The sequence below is a fragment of the Hemibagrus wyckioides genome, linkage group LG14 (genome assembly GCF_019097595.1).
Source record: "Hemibagrus wyckioides isolate EC202008001 linkage group LG14, SWU_Hwy_1.0, whole genome shotgun sequence".
Taxonomy (NCBI): Eukaryota; Metazoa; Chordata; class Actinopteri; order Siluriformes; family Bagridae; genus Hemibagrus; species Hemibagrus wyckioides.
In genome coordinates, this window is record NC_080723.1 from 15,932,305 (window position 1) to 15,945,178 (window position 12,874).

Below are 12,874 nucleotides of genomic sequence, written 5' to 3' on the forward strand. Positions count from 1 at the left end.
TTCACCATTTACACCCTCGTCTAAATCTGTAGCCGCAAGTTTTATTAGTGTCGTCCCAACTGGAGCATTTTCTGAAACGCGAACTTTATAAAGCTGTTTGCTAAATGTGGGAGTGTTATCATTCACATCCACGACATTGATGACAACGATCGCTGTTCCAGATCTGGGAGGTTTTCCTCCGTCTACAGCAGTCAGAGTTAACCGTATCATAGGCTGTTTCTCTCTGTCTAAGGCTTTCTGTAGTACTAACTCAGCAGACACTGTTTGCTCTCCGCTCTGAACATCCAAGGAGAAATGTTCATTCTGACTCAGCTTGTAACTTTTCACCGAGTTGGTCCCTATATCTGCATCTTTAGCTACTGGTAATGGGAATCTTTCCCCATTATATGCTGACTCGGTAATATTTATATCGAACGACGTTTTATGGAAAAACGGTGCATTGTCATTTATGTCTAAAACGATCAACTCTATTCTATGGAGATTTAGTGGATTATTTAAAATGGCTTCTATATTTATTAAACACTTTGGTACATTACTACAGAGCTCCTCTCTATCTATTCTCTCACTAACAAATAGCACTCCGGTCTTCAGATTTACATCAAAATACCTCTTATTGTGTGTCGATACAATCCGAAGTCCTCTCAACTCCAGTTCAAGCACATTTACGTTTAAATCCTTCGCGATATTTCCAACAACTGTTCCTTTTTCAGCCTCCTCTGACACAGAGTAAGATATCTGCGCCGCGCAGAAACCCGATATACACAATAACGCAACGAACCAAATCCACACCGTCTCTTTTCGGATAGGGACGCCCATTGCAGAAAAGACAGTCATAGATCGTAAGGCGTCCAAATAATCTCGTAAAATTTCTAGGACAATATTCCATATATCAAGGGTCTCGCGTGGAGCCAACCCGGCATTGTAAGTCCACCATTTCGTGTTTCGAGAAACAAAGCACGTTGTTCCTTTATGCTTCTCGGTTAACCATTCAATAGGAGGAGCCTTATAAAAGGGCGGATTGGTGTTTGCACGGTCTATAGCGACGCCAAGAGCCCGTTTTACTATATTCACATATCATAATATTTAGTGTTAATTACTTACTTTCTATTGCTATTTTTTAATTTTGAGTACGATTACGCCATCAACTATTTTGCATGCGAAGAATTTTTTTCGTTTATTAATATATTAATAATTATTAAAATATTAACATCTAATATTCGTTTATTTATTTATTTAATTATATCGTTATATATATATATATATATATATATATATATATATATATATATATATATATATATATCAGTAACGAATTCCACAAAAAACGTAGTTAGTGTGCCGAACAATGTTTCACAAATGCATAGGTATGTTGATGGTTTAAGCATTGTGGTGGTTTTCTGTCACCTATTTTTTTCAGCACCAAGGACAGCGTAAAACAAACCCCACGGCTTAAGAAATGGTAAAATAAATTAATCTTACCTTATCATTATTTGGAAGTGTCTGTGTTCGGATAAAATTGTCCCCTTCATTTACACTAAATAGATCAGCATCTACAGGTGGAATTGGCGCAGGAAAAACCACAACGTCACTGTTCATTGTGTCGGAGTTAAAACACACATCATACTGCTGAGTAGATTTGGAGTAAGACCAGCTTCCATCAGGATGTGTAGTGATCACTGGGGCACTGTATCTACTAAAACTGCCATCAGTCCTGCAGCATTTTACAGCTATTAAACTGATCAGACTCAGTAAAAATACCACTGAAACTGACACAATGGCGATCAGCAAATACATGTTTAAATCCGAAAAACTGTCCTCCTTTATCGGTGCATGTTTGAACCGAGTCTTTATGTCATCTGTGTTTTCAAAAACCACAACATCAATAGACACAGTGGCTGACAGTGAGGGTTCTCCATTATCAGAAACCAAAATGACCAGTGGGTGAGTTTTCAGATCATTGTCACTCATTCTCCTCTTAGTCCTGATCTCTCCACTGCTTGATCCAATCCGGAAGAGGTTGTTTCCTTTAGGTTCAGAGATGTGATAAGAAAGCAGTGCATTATATCCAGAATCTGAGTCTACAGCTCTGATCTTGCCCACAAAGTAGCCTGCTTCTGCAGAATACGGAATGTTCTCGGTGTGAACAGAGCCATGCTCAGAATAGGGAGCGAGAATCCCGGGATTGTTGTCATTCTCATCCAGAATGAAAACTTTCACAGTCACGTTACTGCTCAGTGGAGGAACACCAGAGTCTGTGGCCTGAACCCTAAACTGAAATGTCTTAATTTCCTCATAGTCAAAGGATTTTAAGGTGTGGATATCTCCTGTAACTGAATTTATATTCACCAGCATGGATATAGGAATTTGGTTACTATGCACTTCTACAAGAGAGTAAGTAATCTGTGAATTTTCATAAATGTCATCATCAAACGCAGACAAAGTTTTAATAACAGCACCAACTTCACTGTTCTCCTTCACGTAAACATTAATGTTGTCCTCCCGAAAGAGTGGTGCATTATCATTCACATCAGAAACTTGTACATTAATTACAGTTGTGCTGGTGAGAGGTGGAATCCCTTCATCACTTGCAGTAAGAGTTATGTAATACTGAGACCGACTCTCTCTGTCTAGTGGGCCATTTACTGATAGAGAATAATAGTTTTTGTAATTAGACTCAAGTGTAAATGGCATATTGTTAGAGACAATACAATTTACGAAACCATTTTTACCACCGTCTCTGTCAGTTACCGATACAAGTGCAATGGCAGTACCGATTTTGGCATCTTCTTTCACAGTTTGCAGGAGCGGCGTTACTCTGATTTCAGGTGCGTTGTCGTTTTGATCCAACACCTCAATTAGAACTTTGCAGTGTGAGGCCATTGGAGGGTGTCCTCTGTCACTGGCTTGAACATGGATTTCAAAAGCAACATCTTCCTCGAAATCTACTATGTCCTTCACTGTTACGGCCCCAGATTGTGTATCAATACCAAAAATGGCTAAGATTTTGTCCTGGTCTCTTTTAATTATAGAGTAAAAAATCTCACTATTCAATCCTTCATCGCTGTCTGTCGCATTTAATACGACAACCGTTGTGCCAACAGGAACATTTTCAGAAATACTTGTTTTGTAAAGTGGCTTACTAAATACTGGAGCATTATCATTAACATCTAAAACATTCACTATGATTTGAGATGTTCCTGATTTTGGTGGGCTACCTCCATCAACAGCGGTTAGTGTAAGGTGGATTACAGGCTGTTTCTCTCTGTCTAAAGCTTTCTGCAGTACTAACTCTGCAGATACGCTCTGCTCTGGTCCTTTGGATATCGCTAGCGTAAAATATTCATTTGAAGTTAGTTTGTACATACTCACAGTATTTTTACCAACATCTAAATCGGTGGCCCGAGGCAGAGGCAGTCTCACACCAGGAAGTGAGCTCTCTGCGATATCGAGCGTATGTGAATTTTCACTAAAAGTAGGCGCATTATCATTAACATCCAAAATATTCATTTCAATTCGGAACAGCTTTAAAGGGTTGTTAATAACGGCCTCCACACTGATTGTACATTTAATCGTTTTAGCACAAAGCGCTTCTCTGTCAATGTTCTCATTGACGTAAAGAAATCCAGTCTTTAGATTTACCTCGAAATATTTTTTCTCTGATCCGGCCAGAATTTGAAACATTCGCGACTCCAGTTCCTGTACATTAAGGTTTAAATCCTTTGCGATATTTCCGACTGATGTCCCGGTTTTTGACTCTTCTGACACGGAGTAGGAGAGCTGCTGCCCTGTAACCGCTTCCCAGAAGTAGTCAAACAAAACAAGCACAACACACGCCGCAACAGATCCACGTCTAAATAAAGACATTGTTCTCTTAAATCGTGATGCATTCAACCACAAAATAAACTCCAGGTAATCCAAGCGGGTTTAATTTAGATATTACAAAACCGGTCGACATTCCTTCTCATTGCAAAACTAGACGGGTTATTCCTTTGCATTCGTATTCCCTTTCATCTGAACAAAGCACAGAGAAAACCACTCCCCATATTAGTCGGGGTGTATGTGTGTGTGTGTTGGGCGGTTAGATATAGATATCTTGATTCAGTGGTCAACAGCGACATCACGTGCACACAATCGTTGAGAGGCTATGTCCCGTCTCTGTCATCAGGAATTAAAATAATTAATGATTTATACAAAACAAAAGCTGCAAATAATAAAAATCACAACAGTGATAACGGGCAATATATTCAACATGACAAATAATAATAATGCATGGGTACGTAATAATAATCAAATTAACTCACTTCAAAAATGATAATTTCAAAAGTACGGATAAGTCCGGGTAGCATCTCAGCACCACGGGCAGCACCCGGTTAATAATGTACTTATTAGGTCTCTTACTTTATTACCTCTGAATAAAAATCCAAGTCAAAATCCAAACAGGCTTTAAAGAAAAAATCATAATTTATATATTTATGATAAGGAGAGAGTTAGTTGTGTTGCATGGTGTTTGTTTTGTATATATATATATTTATATATATATATATATATTTTATGTGCATGCGTTTACTTTGGGTTGTTTTGCTTTTGTGTGGGTTGCTGTGTATTTTCTTTTTCTGTTTGTAGGCAGTATTCCAAGCCACATTCTTATTTAAATTAAATTAAATTGGACTAATGATGGGATTGGACGACGGATTAGAGCTCTTTTCTATAAAAGAGCAGCTGTGATTGGGGACAGGTGGCAGCACCGTGTGAGCGAAATTGGAACTGGCTTAACGAGAGGGCGAGAAGAAGAAGAGATTCTGCGCCAGTGTTTCCAGTAAGGAGTGCTCTGTATGCAGCGTGGCGGCTTATGGCTGTGTGAAGGTGTAACGTTGTGAGTAATGCCGGAAGGGTTATCGGTTCGTGGAGCCCTGTGGGCGAGCAACACGCGTGATGGGTGGATGGATGTTTGCGGGAGTCTACTGCGGGTGCGGCGAGATGAGAGCGAACACTGACGGGATTCTTCTGCGCATGACTACACCAGACTGGATAGCGGGATTGCAATCCGGTCACGCTTTGAGTACGATTGATTTCGATTTACCGGTGGAACTGTTAACATTCCTGTTAATCACCCTCGGAAAGAAAACGCGTCCACAACCAGATTGGGTGATTTTATTAAATAAGTGATTTTAGATCGGCCGATTTTCATTTTGTAGGGTATACTAGTGTTATTGAGTAGACTGAAAATCTGTGTGGATATTAAGTGCTGTGAGACTATTACGTTGGATGCTGGCAGTGTTTTTTATTTTTATTTTCCAGCATCACCATTCCCATGGCCTTTTTTGGGGAATTGAGGGTAAAATGATGGTGGTTCTTGATTGCAATAAAGAATTGTGTATTTGAGTTTTTGTCGGGTGGTGTTTTCCACTGTTCCATACCCTGATAACGAACCTATTTTGGTAGGGAGTTCCTGGGGTCTCCATTTATACCCTAGGTGGCGTAGTCGGTTGTAATGAAGCTCTTGCAAATTTAACTTTGTGTCATAACCCACTGACATATTTTTTTAAAAATGCACCGAATGACCAAAATCCGTCATCAACTACATCAATGTGAAAAACAAACAATAGTCTAAATCATTCGAAAAATGTAAAGCACAGTTCTTACCTTCACCTTATTAGGGAGTGTTTGTGTTCTATTAAAACTGTCTTCTCCATTTACACTGATTAATTCAGCATCTGCAGGCGGAAATGGTGCAGGAAAAACCACAACGTCACTGTTCATTGTGTCGGAGTTAAAACACACATCATACTGCTGAGTAGATTTGGAGTAAGACCAGCTTCCATCAGGATGTGTAGTGATCACTGGGGCGCTGTATCTACTAAAACTGTCATCAGTCCTGCAGCATTTTACAGCTATTAAACTGACCAGACTCAACAAAAATATCACTGAAATTGACACAATGGCGATCAGCAAATACATGTTTAAATCTGAAAAACTGTCCTCCTTTATCTCTGCATGTTTAAACCGAGTCTTTATATCATCTGTGCCCTCAACAACCACAACATCAATAGACACAGTGGCTGACAGTGAGGGCTCTCCGTTATCAGAAACCAAAATGACCAGCGGGTGGGTTTTCAGGTCACTGTCACTCATTCTCCTTTTAGTCTTGATCTCTCCACTGCTGCTTCCAATTCGAAAGAGGTTGTTTGCTTTGGGTTCAGAAATGTGATAAGAAAGCAGTGCGTTATATCCAGAATCCGAGTCTACAGCTCTGATCTTGGCCACAAAGTAGCCCGCTTCAGCAGAATAGGGAATATTCTCTGTGTGAACAGAGCCATGCTCAGAATAGGGAGCGAGAATCGCAGGATTGTTGTCATTCTCATCCAGGATAAAGACATTTACAGTAACATTACTGCTCAGTGGAGGAACACCAGAGTCTGTGGCTTGAACTTTAAACTGAAAGATTTTTGTTTCCTCGTGATCAAAAGCTTGTAAGTGCTGTATTTCACCCGTTAAGCTATTAATTGAAAACAACGAGGAAACTGGTATGCTGTTGATTGTGGTTTGCGATAGAGAATAAGTTATTAGTGCATTGTTATTTATATCTAGATCTATCGCTGTCAATACGTATATAACTGAACCAGTTTGACTGTTTTCCTTCAAGTAAGCATATACTATCTTATCTGAAAACCGTGGGGCGTTGTCATTAACATCTGCTACTCTGATGTTTATTACTTTTGTACTGTAGAGAGGGGGGGATCCTTCATCCACAGCTATAACTTTGATATTATACTCCGCATTCTTTTCTCGATCAAGTTCGTCATCTAAGATCAGTGAATAATAGTTCTGGAAAGCTAAATGCAATTTAAATGGACTGGGACCTTCAAGTCGACATTTAACTGCACCGTTTTTACCGGAGTCCGTATCTGATACCGTAATTAAAGCAACAACCGTGCCCTTTGCCGCGTTCTCCTCTATTGGGTTAAGTAGTGACGTCACAGTCAAGCTCGGTGGGTTATCATTTATATCTAAGACCTCTACCAACAGCTTGGTGTGTCCAGACATTGCCACAGTACCCTTATCTGTGGCTTGAACACGAATCTCAAAGGCATTATTCTCTTCATAATCAATATCCCCTTTTATTTTTACATTACCGCTTTCACTGTCTATTTCAAACCTGTTTATAATATTTTTGGACGTGTGACTCATAAAAGAATACATTATTTCGCCATTCAATCCTTCGTCCAAATCTTTGGCCTGTACTCTGATAATTGTGGTCCCGACAGTAGTATCTTCGGCTACAGAGACTTTGTATAAAGATTTAGTAAATACAGGTGCATTGTCATTAATATCTAGAATATTGACTTTAATTTTTAAAGTCCCTGTCCTAGCAGGCGACCCGCCATCAATGGCAGTAATTAAAAGGTCAAGAGTAGGAATTTTTTCTCTGTCCAGTGCTTTTAAAAGCACCAGTTCTGTGGAGACAGTTTTGTCGCTCTGTGTCTGCAAATCTAATGCAAAATATTCGTTAGAGTCGATCTTATATGTTTTCACAGAGTTGACACCGATGTCTGCGTCATGTGCGCTCTGCACAGGGAAGCGCGCCCCAGTCCCAGTAATTTCAGTGATATTTAAATAAGTTGAACTAAACGGAAAAACTGGAGAATTATCATTAACATCGACAATATTTATTCTTACCCGGTACAGCTGTAGGGGACTACTGGCCAAAGCTTCTAAATTAATTGAGCAAGAGACAGCGGACTCACAAAGCTCCTCTCTGTCAATCCGCTCGTTTACCTGCAGCATGCCTGTTTCTGCATCAACTGTCATGTATTGCTTTTTAGTACCGGAAACGAGACGGAGTTCACGAGATTTCAGCTCTTTTAAAGAAAGGTTAATATCTTTGGTAATATTTCCCACTCTAGTGCCAACTTTCACCTCCTCCAATACACTATACACGATCTGCCCCGATACCATTTCCAACACATAGCTCACAAAAACGGATAAAAGTCCTACCACTACAATCCTTTTCGCAGTCATGGCTGATGTATATTCTGCTGTAATTAAAATAATATTCCTGAAAAATCGGTGTGCAAATGCAAGACAATTTCCACGTGTTGAAGGGTTTGAGCAATGTCCAGAGACAAAAGAACACAGCGGAGCTTTTCTTCCTTTTAATTTCGAAACCTTAAGATCCATACAATTACACTATCCAAAGTAATCCAGCAAGCTTCGTAAGGCAACAAAGCCATCTGAGATATCATGCTCCAAAGAAACATCCACTAACAGAGAAAACGGAAAGTAAATCCATCGTCTTGTGGCTCTGCTGAACCATAAGATACAGAGAAAAGAGAAAACTAAGGGGTTGGGCATACAAAGGGGACGGGCGAATACCAATTGCGTACAAATTAAAGGCTTATGGAGCACGAGCGACACACAGTGTACCCAAAGACTTATGACAAATGTGTCTACTATTTACTCCCTTCTGTTTACTCGATTATTTGACACTCCATACTTTGACACTTTGTGGCTTATTGTATATTACATTGTGTACATTGTAGTAAAAGAGGTATATAAAATAAAGTAAAAATATTTAACTTTATTACATTATTATAACAATAATTGGAATAAAAATGGAAACTTAATTAGTAACCATAATAACATCAATACCTTCAAATTGTCAGTGATAGATCTATCTATCTATCTATCTATCTATCTATCTATCTATCTATCTATCTATCTATCTATCTGTCTGTCTGTCTGTCTGTCTAACTATGGTATATCTGTATGCAACTAAACCACTAAGATCGCATCTTCTAGAATCAGTTGAGTTTTGTCACTCAAATTCGAGGAATTTTTTTTACTGTTCTGGAAGTGATGTAAGCAACTATACTTTGGAAAATAACAAAGGAGACTGGTTGATCACATTGTTGAGCATACCATCAGAATAAGGAACTGCTCAATTTTTTCTTTGTAATCACATGTATAAATGTACATAGACCATATGTCTCCCAAACAATTATTATATACATTATATTATTATATAATGTGTGTGTGTATATAATCTAATCTATATATAATCTTTTTTTCTTTGCAAAATCTGCAACTCAACATCTACACACATAAAAAAAAGTTAAGATACAAAGAAAAAGTATCATATTTAGAAATAAACTCCAGGGGCTCTAGAGGGGCTCTTCACTTATTCTGCATTAGTGGATAGCCACACCCCACAGTGCAGGATGTAATATGAAAGTAGACTATGTGGACATGTTGAACTGAACATGCTAAAATTTTGCCTTATGCATTATGACTTCTACAGTTACTACTAAGATAAGTTTCAATCTATATGTAGTATATCTGATCATCAAAGGTCCTTCTGCTAAACGAAATACAGTACAACAGATCATCAATTTATCCATACATTACACAGGAAATCTTACTTTCGTGTATGCACAATAGCAGCATCTGGCCAACATCAAATTACTAATATATTGCAAAATAAGAGACAGACTTTAGAAATGTAGTGTATGGCTAATCCTATAGAGCCCTTTTCTGATGTAATTCTCTCTCTCTTTTTCACTGCAGTAGGATAGTTCTTTGAAAGCAGGAGAAAATACAAAAAAAAAACACTGAGGTATGGGTTTCTCACCTCAGTCAATATAGATTTGCTGATGCGACCACACTATACTTCCGCACTGCAGAAAGAAGAGACTGTACCACTTAACTGAGAGCAAGTATTGATCTGTAAACACTCTGTAGGTGGAATATGAAACCATGTATATGAGACTTTCTCCCATATGAGTCTCACAAGTCTTGCACATACACACACATAGCATAGCTTTTTACACTATCTACTACACACTGCTCATTCACAAATTATGTTTATCTCTCTCCCTCCATAACACGTTCAGGGGGAAAATGACTTACAACACTTACATACATATAATTATGTATTCCTGGAGATGCTGAATAGACCCTGGAGGACAGAAATAACATTGATCTTTTTACTGTTAGATATGGGAGAGGCACTGCAGAACATGGCCATTTGCACACACAGGCATGCAGACAACTTCCCACCCTTTCACCAATAATAATCTTTTAACTGCTAATACAGAGTTTTATTGATTTGCAAACATTCACACAGTTGTTTAAGCAGGTTGTAAATCCAGAGGGCTTATAAAGCCAGCACTATTAATAAGTAAAGCCCACAAACTGTACAATAATGTGTGATAATGCTCTGCAAATATAATTTTTATAATTATTTTACTATGGAAAAAATATATAGAATAGGCTCAGGAATTTCTGTCTTTTTTGTTTTGAAAATTTATTTACACATAAGTGTGTATGAAGTCTGTAGACACCAGAGGGGGTACTTGTGTAGTATGTGTATGTGGTGTCTTTGATTCCTTGTCTTTACCAAGGGTGTGTCCATTAGATGGGGTGTTGTGATGTGTCATGACTCTCTCTCTCTCTCTCTCTCTCTCTCTCTCTGTGTGTGTGTGTGTGTGTGTGAGAGAGAGAGAGAGAGAGAGAGAAAATCTCTATCTATCGCGTGCAAGATAAGAGATTAAATAGAAATAAAAAATGATGAGTGTATTTTTGCAAAAATTAAATGCATAGTTTTTATGTAGTTAGAGCAGGGTGATACAAAGAGCATTAGAATGCATGAGCAGATACTGGGTAAATGTGTTCATCATTAAAGAAATTTTGCATTAGTTTATGTGCATGAAATGAATGTCTGAATGAATATTTAAATGATACTGGGGATGTGTATACAACATGTGGTTTAAAACAAAGCCTGATGTATAATATAGCATGTAATAATAACATTTAAGATAAATAGGGGCATATGTGTGTAAGGGGGGAAGGGGACTGCTAGCAGGAATCAGAATCTCTCTCTCCTCCCTGGAAGAGCCTTCCTGTTGCCATGGATACTTACTGGTAGCAGTTGGAGGGGGTGGTGAAGACCCTTTTTATTCTCCACGAATGAGACAGATATGAATGTGTAAAGCACTGTGCGCTCTTTGCACAACTAATATTCAGGTCTTATATAAAATCTAGATATTTAATTCTTAGATTTTGTCCCTGTCCTTGAACTATAATAACAAATGGAGTGAAAATGAAGCATCATCCACTTACTATTTTCTTTTTAGCTTTTTTAAATAAAAACTGTCTTAAGTATTGTTTAATTATAACCCACACTATCAACTCACAAACACAATTAAACACAGATCCGCAAATATAGAGAGTAGGTCAGCTCACAAAGCAGCATAAGGGAAGTGACAGAGTCATTATGACTTCACATCCCCCACTGAGAGCATGTCCTTTTAGCTCAGTCATACAACCGATAAGTGCCCCATCTGGGCTACAGCTTATTCAAATGTCCCCTGGCTTTCCTAGACATCCAACAATCAAACGTGAACTCTTGGGAACCAAATCACTGGGTCACCATCAAAAATATATACAATATATAGCTTTGTAATATTTATCTCTTTGTTCCTCTGGAGGTATGTCTGATTTATTTTGCTAGACACAAATTACAGTATATAAAATACATCTTTAAATTGTGTCCTCTATTTTATTTTACACCTATATGATAACAAGTATTTAAAATCATTTTGCTAAATGGAATATAAGAAATATGCCAATAGCAGCAACTCTCTCCATAATTCCCTACTATTATCTTAAATGAAATATTTTTTCTCACTTTCACAGCCAAACAAATTGAAAGACATTTCATCTTTAAAGAGTAAATTATTTAAACTGTAAACTTTTTGAGCATTTCCATTTATTATTTATTGAAGTGTTTCTGAGCCAGGTTTACACCACCAATCCAGAATGACATTTAAATAATTGAAATATAATAGTTTCATTAGGTGCTAAAAGACAGGAGTGTTTCAAACAGTAGTAAAACAGCAGTCAAGCTGCAAATGAGATGATTATGACACTATAAATAATAAACACAAATAAAACTAATAGAGAAATGTATGTAACTGCACTAAAAAATCAGTGGTTCAATAAATGACAAAGTCAAAAACAAAAAAAAGTGAATTAATAGATGTTCTGTACTAAACTAATTCCATGATTTTTGAAATCAGTTTGCATATGCATTTACAGACGTTTAAATTGATTTAATTGTGAGCACTGTGCATTGGTTGCCTCTTAGTAATTTCTTGTTTTGAAGGCTATATGTAATATTTTGAAAGGTCAAGTGTCCGTAAAGTTTTCTTTGTTTAGCCATTTTTTGTTTCTCAGTCAGGTGAATGGTTCTACAGTTCAGTCTTTATGAAGGCTGATATAAGTGCATTGGTGTCCTACTTCTTTTACAGTGTTGAGATTTATGTAGTTCATTGAACTCATTTTATTTAGCTAGTATGATTAATTTACCTGTACTCATGGGCTTTATCTGAGAGTGCTGCTTTATTAATAATAATTAATCAAAAAAGGCAAGGACAATCTGAGTAACATATCCAAGCTGCCTGACTTTTCATCCATACTAGATCCATTACTACTGCAAATAGAGTATAGCAATAAAAACTTTCCATCAGTTACTCATTTCAGTATTTTTTTAAACCCAAATCTTTTCAACACTATGAGCATATACACATGTAAACATTTTAGGAAACAGTGTGTAATGGCATAAAATCTTATTTTAAAAGTATATACACTCTTCTCAAAAATAAATATTTTAAAAACATCAAAGTGCTTACCATTTAATGAATTATTTACTGATATATTTTGTTTGTACTTTCAATGTCAACAAGTAAGAAAGAATGAAACTTCACTGACCATTGGAGTTTGCTTGAGGTGATAGGGTGAAAAAGTAATATGTTTTCTATTGCTTTAATGTGTTTTTAACAGCAAGAAGCCTAATGATGTCATGTGAAAGAAGACA

General features: G+C 37.4%; 1 protein-coding gene across 4 annotated transcripts in view; it reads right to left on the reverse strand.

Annotated features, from left to right (window-relative positions):
• The window catches only part of LOC131364713 (protocadherin alpha-C2-like), a 116,541-nt gene that overhangs the window by 60,424 nt on the left and 43,243 nt on the right, over positions 1–12,874 (reverse strand). Inside the window, exon 1 of one of the 4 annotated variants that reach the window (XM_058407985.1) lies at positions 5,644–8,312. The exons of 2 other annotated variants lie outside the window; for them this stretch is intronic. In XM_058407985.1, coding sequence (XP_058263968.1) covers positions 5,644–8,178 — 2,535 coding nt within the window. In that variant the 5' untranslated portion in view covers positions 8,179–8,312. Of the gene's footprint in view, positions 1–1,479; positions 3,629–5,643; positions 8,313–12,874 lie in introns of those variants that run through there. One more of the 4 variants, XM_058407996.1, reaches the window with a different exon arrangement.